The sequence below is a fragment of the Phycomyces blakesleeanus genome, assembly GCF_001638985.1.
Source record: "Phycomyces blakesleeanus NRRL 1555(-) unplaced genomic scaffold PHYBLscaffold_4, whole genome shotgun sequence".
NCBI classification, from domain to species: Eukaryota; Fungi; Mucoromycota; class Mucoromycetes; order Mucorales; family Phycomycetaceae; genus Phycomyces; species Phycomyces blakesleeanus.
The window spans coordinates 342,924-364,097 of record NW_017265137.1 but is presented as its reverse complement, the minus strand read 5'-3'; the positions used below and the strand labels follow the sequence as shown (position 1 = coordinate 364,097).

Genomic DNA, 21,174 nt, shown 5'->3' with positions numbered 1-21,174 from the left:
AGACATAGGCTGATTTATTCAGTCTATTTGTCCTCTTCTTTCTCTTCGTCTTCATTTTCTTCCGTCTCCTCGGGCAAATCGTACTCAAAGGACAAGTCCCATCGAGAGCCAGGAGCTCTTGCACTCACATACTTTACAAATCGCATCACATCCTCATCTCTCAAGACCAAAGATAGTTCATTGCAGCCGGCCGGCAAGGTTAACAAGGCACCTTCATCGTCGGCAGCCTTGTAGATGGCCGCATCTTCTTCGTCGTCGTGGGGTGCCATGTAGCATTCATACCCACCACATTCACCTCCTTCCCACACATTTGCACTCTTCTTGTTAGGAGTCGTAGCAAATGTGAGAGTGGCGTCGAGCACACCCTGGCCACGCGTGTTGGTAGTAGCTAAGGTGTAGTCATGCCCAGGTCTGAAACGACGTGCTTCACCACGGAATCCCTGTGGAACCATCTGGGTGACAACAGCCAACCAACGACGGAAAGGTTCGCTAGAAAGCTTTTCTTGCAGATCAGCAAACAGTTTGCTGGTTGGGTCGTCTTCGGACTTCAATGTCTTATCAAGGGTCATGTAACGACATCTATGAGGTGGTCCGTGTGCAACCCATTGCCCACGAGTACCAGTTCCATGAGGCACCATCACACGTGAAGTAAGACCGTCTCTCTTATCCGCTTCCTCCGTGGCTTGCTTCAACTCGGCAAATAAGGACTTGTTGATAATGTCTTTGCATTGAACAGCCGACTCGTCCATGAAACGTTCAGAAATCTGTCCTAGCATCTTGATGTTGAGATAATGAGGATTCATCCACTCTGCCAAGGCTTCAAGATCTTCTTTTGAGAGACCGTCGGTAGCCTCATCATCCAATTCATCTTCATATTTTGTAAATTTATCACTAGAATCGGTATCCATCTACAAAGAAGAAAAATAATAACATATAAAGATGTATACATACAAAACCATAAATTATTCTAGAAAAACTTATTTTCTTTTGTATATATATATATGTGTGTGTGTTTGTGTGTTTCTTTATACTCGAGGTAAACCTTACTTGCAATTGCTCAAGAGAAGACTTTGATTCGCCCTCTTCTTTTTCGGCCTGATATCCGAGCTCACCCTCTTGGGGAATATGGAACCACCCAGAGATACTCAACCGAGGTTTGTTTTCTGGTACGACTTCTTCCACTGAGTGGAAAGAGTGGCCAGGTTGAACGGTGAACATGACAAATTGATTCCACTGGGGAGGTAGGACAACAGTCGGTTCTGTGGCTGGAATACCCTTTTCAATAACGGGATACAATTCAAGAGCCCCACCGTCCTTGGGATCCCAAGGATTCTCGGGATCAGTCAAGTACAAGATATAAGACACGCGACGGGTGCCAATCACGTCATCGTGATTCAACAAATGACAACCTCCGTTGTAACTGTTGATGCTCATGTCAGTCTTGGTTCCCGAGAGATGTCCACAGCCTGTGACGGTGGAGATGAATTCACGGAATTCGGGAGAGTACAAGGCATTTCTCAATTCAAACAAGGATTCAAGTTTGGCTAATTCATCAGCCGGAAGTCCATCGAGATTAGCCAAATCACCAGTTTGATATACCTTTATTTTTATTTTTTATTTTATTTTTTAAAAAATTGTTAGACTTTTTTTCCCTATTATTGTGTGTGTGATTTGGAACTTACTTTGTAAATGTCAGTTTCCTTCAAGGTAAAATGAAGGTTACTGAGAATCTCTTTGCGAACTTTACGCAAAAGATCTTCATTGACTAACTTGTCAATCTTGCAATGAAGGTAAGGCTTGGAGGCTGCATAAGCGGTTTGAAGACTTGACGCGGTTTCAAGCAGACCTTGGTGGAACTTGTCTTTTTGTGACTCAAGCTTTGTACGCTTGGAAGGATGTTCAGTAGAATTGTCTGCTGATGTATGAGGTGACATTGTGTACTGTGCTTATGTGTACGTGTGTGTGTATTTTTTCTTGATTTTTTTTTGTATTTTTAAAAATGACTTGTAAAAAATATATACAAATATATATAAAATAAAATAGACAATTGACAAAAAAGGAAACAACACTGATTTTTCATTTACATTCCATTATAAATTCATGTATATATTGCATGTATATGTCGCACGTATATGAATATATTCAAAAGATCCAATGCATTGGTTTCAAGTAAGTATCCTAGCAACCTATTGCTTAAATAATAATTACCCAAAGTCCAAATATTAAAATAATCCTTAGATACACAGTATCACAACTAACTCAAAACAACTATATATTTGATTATTATTATTATTATTATTTCTGTGGATGTTATACAAAATAACCCTAAAAATATTATTATTATTTTTATGATTTCCTTCCATTTTCTTTTTTTTCTTTTCTTTTAAAAAGAAAAAATTACCTGTATTTACTCCTGTCATTTTTATTTTGACAGGCTAGAAATAGGGTGCATAGTAGTACGAGATATCATATTTAAAACCTCCTGTCTGTATGGGATCGGTAGTGAAGCTGTATTGAGAACATAGTAAGCTTCCATATATCCATTACGCAAAGATGTCAATTAAAGCCAAAAAAGAAATAATTTAGACAAAAAAAATGCCATTGTTTCCAGCTGTTGTGTTTGACATATCGGTGTGTAAATCGGCATACAAATGCTAGTGGAAGATGTGGTTTTGGTTCATTATACCTTTAATTGTACGTGTGTGTAAGTGTAAGTGTTAGTGCGTGTGCTTTTTTTTTGGTTTTAATTTGGGTGTTATATTTTAGATATATGATCCTTGGTGTTATTGAAGCAATGTATTGCGACCAGTTGACACCAAAGTATGACGATATAAATCTATATACAGGCGTGCTAGCCAATTTATAGTCATTATTATCATTAGTGCTATAAATGAGAGCAGCTATATATATATATATATTTATATGAGCACACGCACATATAAAGTATATAGTTTTTGTTTTTTTTATTAATGTTTATAATTGACCGTGCTTATCGAATAATCAGTTATTTCAACTCAATCAATATTCAACAATTCATTTATATTTATATTTGTATATTTCTGCATCTTCTTGTCAGTGATGATTAGATAGATAGCCTAGTTTAGGATACACTTCTTTAACATGTGGTATAATGTATGAAACATGTGGTATTGATTTTCGAAATTTTAAAGAGCTGTAATAGCCTAAGGATATTTATACATGTGTAAGCATATTACCCTCGGGTGTAATACAATAAAAAATAATAATACAAAGACTTTCAATCTGACCATTGTAGGAATTTCGTCAGATATCTTCTTTGTTACCTCCAAGGCACACATGGTCTCCTTTTTTTTAAAAAATTATGAGCTTGACACGCGCCTTTTGCCTTTTTTTATTGATCCTTTTTCATATTCAACACTTGTACGAACTATTTATAATATATATATATATATAAATACATACTCTAAATTCTCATTCGACATGACATCTCTATAGTTAATATTTTTATTTATTTATTAATCTTATTGATAATGTGTGGTGAAAAGCAAATCATTACAAGTATGTCAGTATACCATATTAGTCTCATGTTTTTTTTGGCCCTTCTGAATTCTAATTGCCCTACACAGGTTACGAGACATATTATTTCTCACAATTTTTGGGTAGTTGTTCTTTATATGATGGACCCCTTGTCAATCTTTAGGGGTTTTTTTTACGATATTTTTACTCCAAAAAAAATCCAAAATGTGACTCGGAAGAAGGAAAAAAAATGTCGAATTTTATTCATTTAATTATTATTTTAAAAAAATAATAATAAATAAATAAATAAATAAAAGGGTTTGAATGCTTTAGATCCGTGTCTTCTATAAAACTATCTTTGAAATTTACCTTTTTTTCTTTGTTCTCTCCAGAAAATATATACTATCGAGAAAATCAATCGTTCAATACCAAAACACATTCCCTCCTTTCATAAGACACCTCTCTTCAAGATCCATACAATGAAATATCCGTCTACTCAAGATACATTCCTTTCAAGAAAACCAAGACCGAATAACCCAAGGCCTTCTACGGAACCCTCGCCAACCCCTTCTCCTACACCTTCGCCATTGACGTCTCCATTTCAATAATTCTATTGTTATTATTATGAATATCCTGTTTTGAATTCATTACATAATTATGTATTTGTATTAATTCTATATGATACCTTTTTTTCCTTTTTCATAATGTTTTATAATTTCTATTATTATTATTATTATTATTATTATTATTATTATTATTTGCTTTTAACTGCACCTATGCTTCATTATCATTAGTATCACTATCAGAACTCAATAATCTTGTACAAGAATTATCATGATAATAAAAAAAATAAAACATTCAGCCAGCATACTTCTTTTTTGTCCGTATCCCATAGTATAACATTTTGTCTCTCTCTCTTTTTTGTCAGCCTCTTTGAAATACCGAATCACCGCTTATATTAAAGCGCAAAAAATTATAAGGGTGACCAATAAGGGGGAGCCAAAGTCATGAACAATTTCAATAGTCAAGATAAAATTTCACCTAGTTACTGTGCGATCAAGAAGGAAATAAATAAAAATAAAAATAAAAATAAAAATAAAAATAAAAACAAGCTTTGGACAAGGGCCCGAATCGTATCGAAGATTATGGTTCTATCGATCGAATATTATTTCTTTATTCTTTTTATTTTTTATAGATTATTTTCTTAAAAAGAAAGAAAGAATTAATCGTGCACATCAGTGAATAGTAAGCAGCAGAAATTCAAGAAACAGATGATCTATAAAATCATAGTAATCCGACAATAATCATAATAATAATAATAATAAAGGGGACAACGACATGAAATTTGGCTGGTATACCTAAGACATAAAACTTATTTTTTTTTGAAATCGAAAGATGAACCAAAAGAGAATTATATGCTTAGTATTGTCTATCAATTGGTTGGCGTATCTGACAAGCGGGATTTTTTTATATGTAACTTCTATGACAATTTGTCCTATTCACTCTCAAAATCTCGATCATAATTATATCACGCTATTTTTTTTATAATAGCCGCACTCCACAGAAACCAGTCTTTTTTAAATAAATAAATATATATATATTCTAATATATTAAAATAGATTATGTATATATATATTGGAGACAAAGTAAAACCTTATTGTACAGAGCGTAAAGCTAATGATTTAGTATAAAATATCATCATCGATTCCTAGAACACAGATGCAGATATAGATTTGGCTATAAAGAATATGGTATATTATACATACAATTCTCTCGGTTAATATTTCTTTCTTTCTCTTTCTCTCTTTATTATAGTTTTTTTTGCATTGCTTATTGTGGAATAAAATCATTTCTTTGCTATAGCCACACCTTGATAGTTACACGAATCTAATATTTCCAAACTATGTCAATCCGAAAACCACATATTGATCCAAATGAATATTTCCGAACCTTTCACAGCAGAAGATGTAAGCTGTGTGTCACTCTACGTCTCAATTTTTTCTTTCTTTCCTTTGTATAACAAAAAACAACAACAACAACAACAACAACAACAACAACAACAGTACCTTTAATGCAAGTCTTTCTCTTTTTTTCAAAAAAGACTAGCAAGATAGCTATCTCTACATTATCCCATGTACTACTCGTTCGTTTATCCAAACTAATATCTGCTATACTCACCTTATAGAAAATAATAAAATAGTAATAAAGCGCAAACTATATCGAAAATATTTAAAGTATATTCTAGATAAATTATAATATATATCTATACATTATATAATGAAAAAAGGGGGAGGAAATAGCGCTTTATTTTTATTAAACACAAAGGGGGTGTTAATCGTGATCGACCAGCTCGGAGTCATTGCATCAAGCTCGAATTAAATCATTGATTAATTGAGGTAATATGTGGCAATACAATTGTCTTAATAAATACATTAAATAAAATAAAATAAAAATTGAGAAATCAGGCCACAATGAATAAAAAAGAAAAAAAAGAAGGATAAAAGAGAAAAGTTGAAGAACAGTTCTATATTAAGCAAAACGTGCCACTTGAGCTTAGCGATTATTGTGGTTGAACAAATAAGACAATCTTGGGAGTACCAAAGTTTCTTTGGGTCTGTGCGTGAATATGGATAGATTGTAATTAAAAACCGAAGAAAAAAAAACTTCCCTTCAAGAAATCAGAAAAAAAAATTGCTAGATTATTTAGGTGTCATTGTTGAAGAAGGATATGAATATCACAAATGCTCATCCTGACATAATTAAAAACACAGTTAATTTAGCTTAGATTCATAATGTATTTATATATAAATGCCACACACGAGGAGAGCATCTAGACATATATAAATGAAATTATTAATTATTATTTTTTCAGCTTGTACAATATTAAAAGAATGTCTAGATCTTGGTCATAAAATACACACGCTTAGCTATAATTCATTTACGACTTAATTGATTTTATTATTATTATTTTGTGGGATTTTTTTTCTCTTTTATTTTTCTTTAAATCCTACAAATAAAGCGAGTGAATTTTCCCTAGCTAGTATAGTACCCAATCTAGCTTGCACCAAGCTATTGTGTATTACCAAACATATTATTAGTCTTTGATTAAACTGAAAAAAAAAGAAAACTTAAAAGCTGCCCTGGAATAAATATATATACTCTTACAATATTCGCTCAGGAACACAAATATTTCTAAAAGTTACAGAAATATATATGCATTCGTCATTTTCTTCTTGATTTCAATCCAATATGTGAGAGCCATATATACCTCTTTTTCTTTATATCACATTCTCCCTCCAATATTTGCCTGAAATAAAACATATAAATATTCTTAAAAAGATGTGTTTGTTGGTACATCGAAAATATGAAGAAATATTGAAAGAAGAATTTAATTCAAAGTTTGATATAATTATTCTGGTTTTACTGATTAAAATGCTTGTAAATACTACTCGAGCTATTTGACAGTTGAACTACTTACATAAATATTCCTAAAGGTATGAATACTCGCCATTTGCCTTTATGGTTTATGTATTCCATGAGATTTATAACTCAAGTAAGCTGCAAATCAAATAATAATAACAAACCCTCCCACGGCTCAAATAATCCATGGCTAAATGGCAAAAAAAAATTATTCCCATTATTTTCAGAATTTCATAAACTTACAAAGAGAACAATTTGTGGCAATATTACCTCCTCTATATACATATATAGTGTGGTTTCTCATTATACCCAATAAACGTAGGATGATACAAGGACCAATGTATACCCTTAGAAAGAATATGTGTATATCTATAGAATAAAAAAAACAATAGATAAGTCCAATGACATATGCTGATATAATCAGATTATATATATATATATGCTTTAATATTTGCTTATCAATTTCATACAGTTTTTTTTTTACTATTTTTATATACTTCCGTTTCACCTCTACAGACCATTTGTACATATAAAGAGAGAAACCGCTAATATGACATTTGTATTCACGATTCTTTTTTCCAAACAATTTCGGACGTGTTAATTCTGCGGAAGTCACTGTAATTTATGTATTTTATTATAAAAACAAAATATCTCAAATTGAAAAATAAAATAGTAAGCGTATAAGTTTTCTGTGTTTCGTTTCGTTTTGTTTCGTTTTTTTTTACTTCTCAGATGGCTGGTTAGTCATATAAAATCACATGTATTTTAGTGCCCAAGCTAGGGATAAGTATCGAATACCCTTTTGATACATGTAATAAATAGTCCGGGTAGTAATATGTTTGATCCCAAATATAAAGTCTGTATTCTTGCAATTTAAAAAAAAATCTCATTTATCTGTTAATACTACAAATTAGAATTCCCATGAGACTGAATGGTCTCTAAACACACACACACACACACACACACACACGTACGTACGTATATATATATAAAGGGAGATAAACGCGAAAAAAAATTGTACCTTGAGATAAAATCTATGCAAATTGTGTGTTTAATTTCCTTTGTATTATAAGCATATTCTAAATATCATCATCTCTCACTGTAGCTTATCGCATATAATAGCGTGTAAAAAAAGAACCCCAATTAGAGAAAATATGTGAAACAATGTGAAACAATATATTTAACTTTTGAAGGGTGTTTCTGATACCAAGAATATATGTCTCATGATAAATGACCATAGCCGTATCTGTGCTTGTACTTGTGTCTGTGTCTGTGTTTGTGTTTGTGTTTGTGTTTGTATCTGTGCTGGTGCTGGTACTGGTGCTAGTGTTAATATTGATAAGATTATTTAAATAGAAGAGTAACAACAACAACAACAACAACAACAAGAATAATTTAATTGAAAAATTATTTATTCATAAAAATAAATAAATATTTTTTTATCAAAAAGAGCATTTGAGAATTCGATAACGACTTTTTTTTTAAAAAAAAAATGTATATATATAAAAGTAAGGTCCCGGTAAAGTATTAGAGTAGAGACCTCAACTGTCCCCAAAAAAGAGCGGAACAAATATAGCTGAGATAGTTACAAGGGAAACAAATTAAAAGAAGTATATTAAATCATTAAATCATGCCTACTGTTTAACTCACAAAAAGGGCGATGTAATCCAAGTATACTTAATAGAAACAAAAGCTTGTTGTTGTTGTTGTTCAATTAACAATATCATATTATTTGCACAATAGTTAGTCTCCCAAAAAATAAAAATTGCAATGAAAATTATTTACGCGTGGGAGTGATTTATAATCAAATAATTGGATGTTCAAAAAAGTTAAATAATACACACTTACTGTTATTCTTAATACTCAGACTTCTTTGTTAGTGGTCTATAATTCAAGTAATGTTTCGATGTGCCAAGCATCGATATTAAGCCGATGACAGTAGTATAATACTTTAAATTACGCTCAGTTTTGGATTTTTTTTATATTATACACAGGAACATCCCGTTTAATCCCAACATCCCAGGGTAAAAATAAATAAAAAAATAACAACTCCAAACATAATATTTCAGGTATCCTTTCTTTCTTTCTTTCTTTCTTTTTCTTTCCTTTTCTCTATACATAATATTACTGGGAATAACGCTAAATTGACGCGAATTCCAATGGAAACATAAACCCTTTTCTTTAGAAATAAGAAAGAGCGGATATTGAGCTTGGCCTTAAACTCGAGAACTTTTAAAATATTTTGTAATTGATTAATTAAAGAATATCTCCAGTGGTTTTTTTATTGTATTACTCTTCTTTACGTGTAGTTTAATTCGACACAATCTTCTTACCATATGTTGCTTTGTATCGACTTATTTACGAAGAGAACTCTGCTCAAGGTCTATTGGTGCTAAGTCTCTACGCTTGCTGAAAATGTAAAACGTCACAGCGTATTTTTGGGGGTATTTAAATTGTAGATTTTGTTTACAGATTTACCTGTAGATTGAGATTATAGAGAGAGAGAGAGAGATAGTGCGTGTGTGTATGTGAACAAAAGAATACAAGGCTATAACTCTTTAAAAAAAAAAGAGCATGTAAAAGTTTTGATTAAAAATTGGTAGAAGATAAGGATCAACCAAGAAAAACAAAGTCTGGGAATCAGATATACATTTTTTTTTCCTTTGCAGAAATAATAATAGCTCTAGATCCATAACAAATTGCTCGGAAATAAAAGAATCACTTTTCACAAACCTTGAAAGCAATAAAAGGGCATGAAAATAGAGAAATGATAATCTAGTACCTTGGTACTCTTAAGATCTAGTAAAGAAAAATGAATAATAGATATATACGTACCAGTAGTAAGGAAACATCCATATTTAATCTTTTCATAAGATTGCAAACTCATCACATCATCTTATTCCATTTGAGTGAGATATTTTAAATGACTGGATTGGAATATTCGATGTAAAAATAAATAAATTATAATACATTTCAAAATTTTACATGAAGTAGCAGTTTAGTATAGTAAGCCCAGACCTTCTAAAAATGTAATACTAATGAGATATAGGGCAAATCAACTTCCTGTATTATCTAATAATACCACTTTTACTAAAATAACAGGATGTGCCTATAAGTGAGCAAACAACATTTAGTACCCAGTTTAACTACAGACCTTAACGTTTTATTTTATTACCTCCAATATATACTTTATAAGAGCATTGTTTTTTTATAACCTCAATACAATATTTATTCAAGAGTATTTCATCAATGTATTTTACAGATATTTTATAATATGCTACTATTTCTATAGATCTAGCTTCCTATGGAAAATAAAAATAAAAATATAAAAATATAAAAAATCGTACGTTAAAGTTTAGGTATAGGCGATCCAAGTCATTCCCGATAGAGAAAGTTGATATTTTTGTGCATTCAATTGTATATAAATAAATATATATTTACATTCTCACCACACTGAATATTTCCAAATGTTTTTTTTCCTGTAATTATTTACATCGTATAATAATAATATTCGGGCTTATAATACAGTATATCTATATATATTTTGATATATCAATTCAGAACTCTGGAGACAATATCAAAAATACATAGAAAATATTACGAAAAATCAAGGTGTTAAATTTTATAGTATAATATACATTAAAGTATATAGTCTTACTAGTATTCAACACATACCCATACAAATATATAAATATAAAATATACCGTATTTAAATTAATGATATACTAATGTACCTGAACAAACTATTAGCATTTACAGGTTTATTTTAATTTTCGTCTTTGGTTTCATCGATAATTTATACTATTATCTTTAATTTTTAAAATTCGTTTGGATAACTAACTGGCTTACTTGTGTATCACCAAAATTCATTTATAGATAGGCTGTTTTTCTTCTCTTTTTCTATTAGGAAGATAAAAGATCTTTTTTTTTTATCAAAGCCAAGATTTTTACTTGTAATATGTTCCCAGCAAAAAAAAAATGAAAAGAAAAAAAATTGAAACAAATATCAGTATGTATGATATCTCCATTGTTATTCTTGTCTACAAGCTCAAGAACCTAATAGAATAGTCTAGAAAGTCCAATATACAATCAATCTCCCCAAAGAAAAGAAAAACAATATCAATTTTAAGAGAATAATTGGTAAATTTTAAATTAGACAGTCTAGAATATTTATCTAACAAACGATCGATTGGCCAATGCCAAATTTTATATTATCTACTTTTTTTTTTAAAAAAAAAAAGAAAAAGAAAGAAAGACTATCCCACCCAAACAAAAAATAACTAGAAGAAGAAGAAGAAGAAGAAGAAAAGTCCTCGACTTTCACATGTTTTATATTTAGCATCTTAATATTGAATATTAGCATTATATTGATACCTCTGGCTTAGACTTATGATAGTAAAGTAAATTAGGATAATACTATGGTAATTGCTCCAAGTAAACTAAACGAGAGATCAATCGCGTTAATAGTATATATAAAGCACAATTATATGATTTAGTTGTGATTTTTTTAATGACTCATTCCGTGTAAGTCAAATTGATTGAATTGAATTCCAAAAACAACAATGCTAATAAAATGGATAAACATTTTATGAAATAAAAAAATGGGGGCCTATTTTAATATGTCATTTCATTTATTAATTCGACTGCGTTAATATTATAAAATATTTTTTATGTTAAATGTTACGAGAATATCCGAGAAATAGGATTGTCTTTTAAAAGTACAATACTTATTGACTTATGGGCTTATTATTCATTGGTACATCGAAAAAAAAGTAATATAACAGTATATTAATACCTTGATTTTATTGAAATTTTTACCAGATGCTAGTCATAAAGTAGTTAATAGTAGTATATGATCCAGTGCTCGCCACAGGCTGTTTTCTCGGACGATATCTATAGGGAACTTGTATGCAAACAAGTTCTTAATTATGATGGCGCAGTATTAAATAATATACCACGAAGAAGGATGGTGAATATGGTAATATAAAAGAACTTCCGGGCCGTTTAAGAAGCGAGCTATCATCTTATCCCAAATAAGTCAGCAGACCAAATACAGACATCCTACCTTTAGCTCAATAGATCTCTGAATGGATCGTAAGTATCAGCAGAAATCAGCCTTTGATTCACAAATAAGCTTTATTTTTTCTTAATGCAACATCTGTACCTGGCTTAAGCAAATAAAAAACCCGCTTTATGTAGTTAATTTAGGTTACATACCTTCTTATTGCCCTCAAAGACTTTGATGTTCTTTACTTCTTTATTTATTTATTTTAGCTGTTATTAAAGTGAATGTATTATATTATTCGTGGCATAGAGTTATTTGGTAGGTTTTAGGGATGGCTTACAAACCTTTAGTAACCTGTATATTTGCATCTTTAAAGCTCAACCTCCTGAGTTTGGTATTGTGGAGCACGTATACCGGCCAGGCGGTTCGCCCAATAAGACTATTCTTTTTGATTGAACAATTGATTCAATTGAACCTGATCTATAACACTTTTATGCCGCTTTTTATTATTATTATCTCTTTTCAAAGTTCGCTCCGAACTTATATTTTAAATATATAATATAGATATATAGGAACTTACCGGGTTCGACTTGTCTTTTATTAAGAGTTTATGGTAACAATAGATTTTATGGAAACTATTGAATATGAATTTACAAAAAAATTAAAAGACAAAATAAAAAGTTGTTTCAATAGAATTTCTAGATTTGTTTCAAGAAATATGTCGGAAAAATTAGTTGGATTTTGAAGGGCAGTACATTAATTTTCAAAACGATATTTATGTATATACTTAATATTTAACTATCAGACATTAATTTTTAAGTATTAATTTTGATACATATGAAATCAAATAAGAAAGAAACCCTTTCAGAAACATAGTACGGCTATCAATTTTGGTAAGATGAAGTAGTCAAATGGCAGAGATAATACAACTTCTGTTCAAGTCAAAGCCACCTTTTTTTTTTTAAAAAAAAAGCTTCTCTTCCTATTATAGTTGACTTGGTTAATTCGCTTAATCCGTCGATCGTGTACAGACCTATTAAATTCGATAATGAATGAAAACGAGCAAAGGAAAATATATTATGCGTAATTAAAAAAAAGGACTTTTACTTAATAATAATTGTAGAAAGAGACAGGGCTTTGGAAAGCGGTGTTTTTATTTATTCCAATTAAGAGACAAAAAAAAAACAAAAAAAAATACTGCGCATTTTGTGTCAATTTAATCAATGGCACTGCGCACAATCCTTTTGAAAGAAAGGAATTAGAAAAGGCTGATTAATTTTGCTATTTGACTTTTTATGAATTTAGATAATATTCGGTTGCCTTGGGTCCAGAGCAAATATTCATAAAACAGCTCCTATTACACAATACCATTTATAACCTTGATCCGAGAAATAATAAAAGGAAGAAAAAAAGCGTAAATCTATATATATAATTTCCTACATTCTGATACTATTTAACCAAGAATTTCATACTTGATTCTTCCCAAGACAAGTTAATGACATATATCTTAAAGATTCCATAGTTATTTGACCAATGAAGAAAACATCTTTAATCTCAGACTACCCCACAATCTGTTTTTGGTACATTAGCTAACACAAATTATTGTGCTTATTTTTTTATTTTAATTTTTACTTTTGGTATGCAGGTGTTCACTTGAATTTTTTTTAGGTTTTGAAATATTGCGATTATTGTATACATTTTATTATAATATTTTTTATTAAAAAAAAATAATGTAGTGCAAACAACAATAATAATAATTTTAGCACCCAACCTTTAGAAGAAGAAAAAAAAACACACAATATTATTTTCTATCATATCTTAACCAAGATCGTATTTCTGCAATTCAGAACTTCGACGCATGATTTAAGGTTTGTCGATATCTATATATAGAATATACCATTATTTTCATTGTACAGAGAAACAAATTGCATTAAACACTATCTATACCTTCCTTTGCAATAAAACCAAAATTGTCAAGTACAATGGCCTATACGCTATTATTGTCAATATTAGCTCTACTGATTTAATAGTAGTATTTAGGGTAAAAATCTGATTAAAATTCATAGAAGAAGAAAATTGTGTCTGCAAATACAAGTTTATTTTTATCGGGTAATTTCTATGAACGTTTTTTTTTTGGTATTATAAAATGTTCAAATGATGTGACTATTTTTATTATAGAAAGGTCTTACTTTTTACCTTATATCTACTAAGCGTAACCCTCTGTTATAGCTGTTGTTTTTCTTCTTCTAATCATAGACAATTAAAGTTGGTATGGGAACAATATCATAAAAGCTGTATGGTACATTACAGAGCATTAAAGTAAGGGTAAAAAAAAACAAAAACAATTAAACTAATTAATTTTGTGTATAGTGTTGAAACATATTATTTCATACTGTAGTTTGTTTTATACTAAGATATTTGAAATACTTGTTTTTTTAAGAGAAAAATAAAATTAAGCGTCTTGAGCTATCATAGATTCTTTGTAAGGATGTATTCTAGTATAAATATTAAACTTCTCGGATTTGTTTCAATTTCTTTCTTGATTTTCTTTCATGCAAATATTATTTGAACTCCGCAACTTATTTTCTTGGTCACATGACTTACTTTTTTTTAAAAAAATATATAGAAATATTCAAATAAGAAGTAGAGAAAAGTATTCTTAGGTTATTAAAGACTGTATTAAACATCTTTACACTATTTTTTTTATATAAGATTCACTCTAATTTTTGCTTAAATATAAAAAGGTTTTGAAAGAAGTTTCTCCCAAAAATGCGTTTTAATGTATTCCAACACAGGCTATGGGAGTCATTCAAAGTGCTTCATTATATTTAAGAATAATTAACTTTTGCAATAAACCTACCATAACATCCTAACTTTGAAGGCATAGAACTTTTTATATAGAAGCTGTCAGTATTGATCTTGAAAATATAATTATTAAACATGTGCTTATCTACCATTGCATTTTCTCAGTACATCTTCTAGCTTTTATTAACTTTATTTGTATAAGATTAATATGTTTTTAAAAAATAATGATGCCCTTATAGATTAGTGGTTCTTTTTTACTGTACTAAGCCTATTCAAAGTATCTAATGTTACTCTTCATTAATAAAAAAAACTATTTGATATGTAATATATAGTATCTTTAGAACACTACTTTTGGAATAAATTATATTTTTGTATATAGACGGAATTTTGTAAAAGACAGTTTATGATACTGGATCTCATATATTTATTTTTGGTCGATTGGTTTTATCTTAACACCACAGCTCATAATTATATTTTCTAGATTTGATATATATATATATTTAAGACTAAGCACGCGATTAAGCTACTAAACAATTTCAAGTCTGGATCAATAGTCTGTTTTATAGGTATATGACAAAATGGTTTGGAAGTACAACAACAAACATAAAGATATGGGTAAAATGATGATTTTACTATGGTGACTGCCATTGGATCTTGTGCATTGATGCCACTTAATCTCCTACATTTAACAGAATTTCTTGCCCAAAGCTTTTTACTAGGCAGTTGGAAATGTCCAAAATTCAAGCAACATACAGCAAGTCTTATCGTACTGTGCTATGTAAATACCCTCAGCGCCTGAAAAGTGGATCAACCTTGGATAAAAGCTCCAAACAAAATAGGCTTAATTACTATTGCGTCAAAAGCAAGTAATATGTAATTAGCGATAAAGAACTCTCCAGTTAATATTTATTAATGCCTGTGCCAACCTATCTGGGATCCAGTACTACTTATGTATGCCTTGATTTGGATTGACTCGGATTATATAGTCTAATAGAGCTTGATATCACTGATATTAATGTCTATCCTCTACATTATTCCAATACAACAAGTCTAGAGCTAGCAAAAATCGCATGCTTGGTGGGCTATCTACGATATAAATAATGCAGCGTCCTCAATTTTCTCTAAATTTAGGTCCTGTATACGAAGTCAATAAAAACCAATCGTGCAATAATCAATCTCTACAAGCCCTTCAAGTCACTTTATATGTGGTGCGATTGGTTGTCTTGCTTACTTGCTTTGCAACATGATATTGGTCGAGCCACATTATTCACTAATTTTGAGCCAGAACTTCACTCTAAATAATTCATCTTCGACCTTGCCATTAATATTCGTTTTATAAAAATAAACATTTTACTCCTTCCCACAAAAGAGTCTATCCTTAGTGATCTATTCTCAGGAATTGTCTAATGTATTTCTACTATAAGCCGCCAATCCATTCCCTCTACGCCCACACAATATGCTTGGTATACATATACAGTATCCCTTAAAAAGTTACTTCTTCTCAATTCTTCATGTCTTATATCTTATGTCTTATTTTCTGTTTATATATTTCTTTATCATGTATTTTTATAGACTATATATATATATAGACAAATGTGCCAGTTTTTTCTTGCCTTTCGAAAGTACGTGTCATTTTCTCTAGGTGTAATTAACTTGGGTTTTCTGTACAATTCTTTTTACCTGCAAAAGACAGTCGTATTATATTGTCTTGAAATCTTAATTTCTATATTTCTTAACATTTTATTCATTATAAATGACAATCATTCCATCTTCATGATGTCCAATTATGATTACATTCTTTACATTAGAATGCTTCCTTTTTCTTTTAGAAGAGAAATGAGAACAAATGCATTGTAATTTGAGCATGACATTTGACAATTATTGAATTCAAGGCTTTTTTTTCTAACAATAGGTAAATGTAATATATAAAGGTTTATAGAAAAATATACCGTTGGAATTCATAGAATCAAATAGTACTCAAGCTTTTTTCTCTATAGTGTATACTTTCATCTTTGGTGTATTGTGACTTTGAGAAATGAACCTTTCAAACTCTAACAAATAAAAGGTAAAAAAAAAAAGGGAGGAAAACGAGGACTCTAATATGTAAAATCTACCACCAGCGCAGATTTATTAATTACTTTAGCTTTTATGGGATTGCTTGAAAGTGAGAGTATTGAAGCTATAAAAGGACTATAAAATAATTCCAAAATATGGAAGTGTTTTTGTACAAAATATCGTTTAATAATTTTGTGTATTTTGCATATCTTTTTTTTTTTTTAAAAAAAAAAAACTAAATGTTCAAAAGTCTGTTATATTGATGCCATTTATTCATCTACAGATCTACAAATCTACAAATCTGATAATTCACTTTTTATAGCATCGTGTTCACGTGAACATCTCGTTTTCCAGGTTCAAGTTGATTGCTACACAAGGTGCAGAATTTTTTTTTGTGATGTGCTTCAATCTTGTGTGATGTATAGATCTATTGTATCTACCTTTCATAATTGTTTCCGATGTACCCCAAAAAGATCTTCTTTATAATAAAATAAAATCAACATCTTTGATTCTGTATAATTGATAGGTTCAGTATAAAGATATATCAATTCTACCTTTGACTATCAGTAAATACTTCTTTACGCATATATTCTTCCTGTTATGCATCCTGTCTCTATTTAAAAAGGCGCGAATCTTTTAGAAAAGAAAAAAAAAAGATTGTCTTTGACACACAAGTAAATTCTTGCTTTGTACTTACTGATTATCACATATAGAATTAAAGATATTGCATTTTTTTGGTCTCAAAGAAATAAGCATCAATAATATCCCGCCCCCCAACAGATCATACCATCTTTAGGATCCTTTTTTTTTCACGTTTACTAATGATTTTTATTGTTTCTTTTTACAAAAACGTGTTGAACTTTTTACAGGCGAGAGAGCGTGTTGAACGCAAGCTTACTAAAGGCTAAAGTGTGGTTATTCTAGACTACAGTCTAAAGTAGCTTGGCTATAACAATATAACGGGGGAAATATGGTGGATGTGGGGTTTTTTTTTCATTTGCTGATATTTTTGTTTTGTTTTGTTTTGTTTTATATAATAAAATCTAAACTTCTTTTTTTTTATGACTTTAAAGAGTGGCGGTAGACTTGATGGTCTTGGGGTCAAAGCCGGGCATAGGGAAGGAACGAGCAAACTCCATGACTTCCTTCTTGAGCTGAGCAATCTCCTGGTTACCGTCAAGAGCAGCAACAAAGTCCTTCATCATCTTTGAGCCACACTGTTCCTGGACCTTGAGAGCAATCTGGACAGCTCTGTGGAGAAGGTCACCGACCTTAACCATATCCTCTTCCTTGAAAGAACGGGAGGTAAGAGCGGAGGAACCGAGACGGACACCACCGGGAGTGACAGCACTCTTGTCACCGGCAATGGAGTTCTTGTTGATGGTGATGTGGACCATATCGCAGATACGCTCAACCTTAGAACCGGTCAACTTCTGGGGCTTAAGATCCCAGAGAACAAGATGGTTGACAGTTCCACCAGTCGCGAGCTTATAACCGTGACCAACCAAAACCTCACCGAGCTTCTTGGCGTTAGCACGAACCTGCTTAGCGTAAGCCTTGAATTCTGGGGAAGCGGCCTGCTTGAGAGCGACAGCAATGGCAGCAATGGTGTTGTTGTGGGGACCACCCTGGCATGAAGGGAAGACAGCCATGTTAACACGGTTCTCAAGATCGTCGTTCTTGTCGCGACGGAAGAAGATGAGACCAGCGCGAGGACCACGGAGAGTCTTGTGAGTAGTGGTAGTAACAACGTCGCAGAAGTCGAAGGGAGAGAGAGCCTGCTCACCGGCAATGAGACCGGAGATGTGAGCCATATCACACATCAAGTAGGCACCGTGCTGGTCAGCAATCTTGCGCATACGAGCATAATCCCACTCAGCAGGGTAGGCAGAGGCACCGCAAATCAAAAGCTTAGGACGGAACAATGCAGCGTTCTCTTCAAGACGCTGGTAGTCAATGAGACCAGTGGTCTGGTCGACCTGGTAGGGCATCGACTGGAAGTAGATGGAAGAAGAAGAGATCTTCTTCTTGTTGGTCTGGTATCCGTGAGTCAAGTGTCCACCGGAAGGCAAGTCGAGACCCATAAGACGATCCTGGGGCTGGATAAGAGCGGTAAGGGCGGCGAAGTTGGCGGTAGATCCAGAGTAAGGCTGGACGTTGACACCCCACTGCTCAGGGTTAAGGTTGAAGGCAGCAAGGGCGCGCTTGCGGCACAAAAGCTCAAGTTCATCAATGAACTCGTTACCACCGTAGTAACGAGCACCAGGGAGACCCTCAGAGTACTTGTTGGTGAGAGGGGATCCGTTAGCTTCGATGACAGCTTGGGAGGTAAGGTTCTATACAAGAATAATAGCGATTGTGAGTTGGTGGAATTGATATAATTATGCAAGGAAGATGTATATATATATATTTATATATATACCTCGGAGGCAATCAACTCAAGTCCAGACCACTCTCTAAGCTTCTCGTTCTCAATGATGTTGAAGACTTCCTGATCCTCCTTCTCGAGGGGAGTGTTGAGGCAGGCGTTCCAGGGGTCGGTGGGCTTGACGGACATGATGATAGAAAAGAAGAATAGTGTGCAGAAGATGCGATCAAGGCCGATTTTAAAGGTCAGTATTGGCCTGGTGGCTTGTTTAGCTGCACTGGTGAGCGGAGCTAGATTATAAAAATTTATGAATTGGAGTCCAATCAATGGGCGCCATCGTCAAGACGCTGTGAAGAGATAGATCATCTTGGGGGGCTAAAGCAGATCTCCAGCTAAAAGATGGTTGGACTCCGCAAAACGAGTCATTTTCAAAAGATGGCTGAGACTTGATGTATGATAGGGTTAATTGCCTAAATGATTTTTTATCTGTTACATAATACACTGTAGAGGTACTCTTTTGTAGCTTTCTTTTTATCATTAACAAAGTGTGTAAAGAAAGAGAGTTATTAAGAAGATGTACTGTAAAGAGAGAAAGAGAGAGAGATAAAGAGATAAAGAGAAATAGGTATAAATTTATGTAAAGGTTAGTCCTAGATGCGATCGGTTGCGAACAGAGTCTAGTAATTTTTAATAGATTGTTTCAATCATTAAACTCCAACGTTTCAAACTGTAGGCTTTGTTATTAAAGGAGATTTCGGATAGTTCTTATATTTTATTGTATATAACAAAAGTTTTAATAGAATGTTTTTATTAAAAAAAAGCTTGAGAAAACTTCTCAAATTCAAAATATAAACAACCCCTTCTTTTTCTTTACATTGGCTTTGACTTTGACACCTTTAGTTCTTTACTACAATATTTTCGATTGAGATAATTACTCAGAGTCGAAATGTTAAATATTACTGTTTATTTTAAGCTACAACCGTCAGTATTTTTTTCCCAATATCATATAGCATTTACGTAGTATTTATATGTTTTTAGTATTTGCTAAACATGTTTTCGCATATTTGTGCTAAAGAATATTTATAAAAGACCATAGGAATAGTGAGATCCTAAAGAAACTTACCTATATATTTTTCTTTCGAGCGTTTTTCAGTCAATTATATAGCTATATTAAAGCACGAACCGAGTGATGTATGCAAATGATTCAATGTAATGATTTACTATTTTCGTTGATAGTCTTATATACACAACTAATTATCTTGCGAATCGATGTACTATTTTTCTTATTAGGAAAATAGACCTTCTAATATCCTGCAGACCAAATAATAAGAAAGCGCGTACAGCTTTTATAAAGTCTATATATTGTAGAAATCGAAACTTCTTATCCTTGACTCTAATATATATATATATATATATATATATATATACTTACTTTTTGAAATTATAGGATTTTGCCAGCCACAGGTATTTTCCGTTCATGCAGTGACATAGACCTGTGATACATTTTTTAAAGGGTAGCCAAGAAATTGGTCTATTAGAGAACGTTTTTTTATATGCTTGGTATGGCTATTTTAGAATGTAAAAGCATTTAACTAAATACTTGTTTAATATTTTAAAGAGCAATTATAAGATGTGGAAAGAATACAGTAAATAAATAAAAAAAGGAATAAAGGGGAAAGAGAGATTTTTGGGATGAGTATATTCTCAAGAAATATCATTAAATCATACTACACAGAAACTATGGTATTTCTAATTTTTATTTAATACTTTAACCTTATACACAGCTAAAATAATTACTTTGGTTTAAGGCGAAATGATGACCACATCTTTACTGCTTTAAATAGACTTGCTCGCTATTTATTAACCATTACTTATAACAATACACTAAATTTATTCGCTTTAAAGTTTGGTACCTAGTCAGTGCTTATCGACAAATAATATCAAATTAGAATAGTATATAACAAACCAAATCATAGAAAATGTAAATACTTTGTCTATCGAATAAAAAAAAATATAACTGTGAGTA

At 31.6% G+C, this 21,174-nt stretch overlaps 3 protein-coding genes across 3 annotated transcripts; all 3 read right to left on the bottom strand.

Moving 5' to 3' along the window:
* Positions 1–47: 47 nt before the first annotated feature.
* On the bottom strand, positions 48–1,823 carry PHYBLDRAFT_97357 (hypothetical protein; the record flags this gene model as incomplete). The annotated part of the gene is made up of 3 exons (XM_018444019.1): positions 48–908; positions 1,048–1,599; positions 1,683–1,823. Coding segments are annotated over 3 exons (1,554 nt in total), but the record flags the coding sequence as incomplete, so codon positions are not given.
* Positions 1,824–6,485: 4,662 nt separating this feature from the next.
* PHYBLDRAFT_60469 (hypothetical protein) lies at positions 6,486–8,642 on the bottom strand (the record flags this gene model as incomplete). Its single annotated transcript, XM_018440647.1, has 10 exons — positions 6,486–6,564; positions 6,661–6,687; positions 6,764–6,802; positions 6,974–7,010; positions 7,159–7,190; positions 7,225–7,284; positions 7,413–7,530; positions 7,641–7,651; positions 8,101–8,238; positions 8,566–8,642. The coding sequence occupies 10 exons, from the start codon at positions 8,640–8,642 to the stop codon at positions 6,486–6,488; spliced, it is 618 nt and encodes a 205-aa protein (XP_018295378.1).
* An 8,937-nt stretch (positions 8,643–17,579) lies between these two features.
* PHYBLDRAFT_131090 (hypothetical protein) lies at positions 17,580–19,412 on the bottom strand. The gene is made up of 2 exons (XM_018429401.1): positions 19,203–19,412; positions 17,580–19,116 (listed from the first exon to the last, which is right to left on the bottom strand). The coding sequence occupies exons 1-2, from the start codon at positions 19,335–19,337 to the stop codon at positions 17,848–17,850; spliced, it is 1,404 nt and encodes a 467-aa protein (XP_018295377.1). The 5' UTR covers positions 19,338–19,412; the 3' UTR covers positions 17,580–17,847.
* Positions 19,413–21,174: the final 1,762 nt, after the last annotated feature.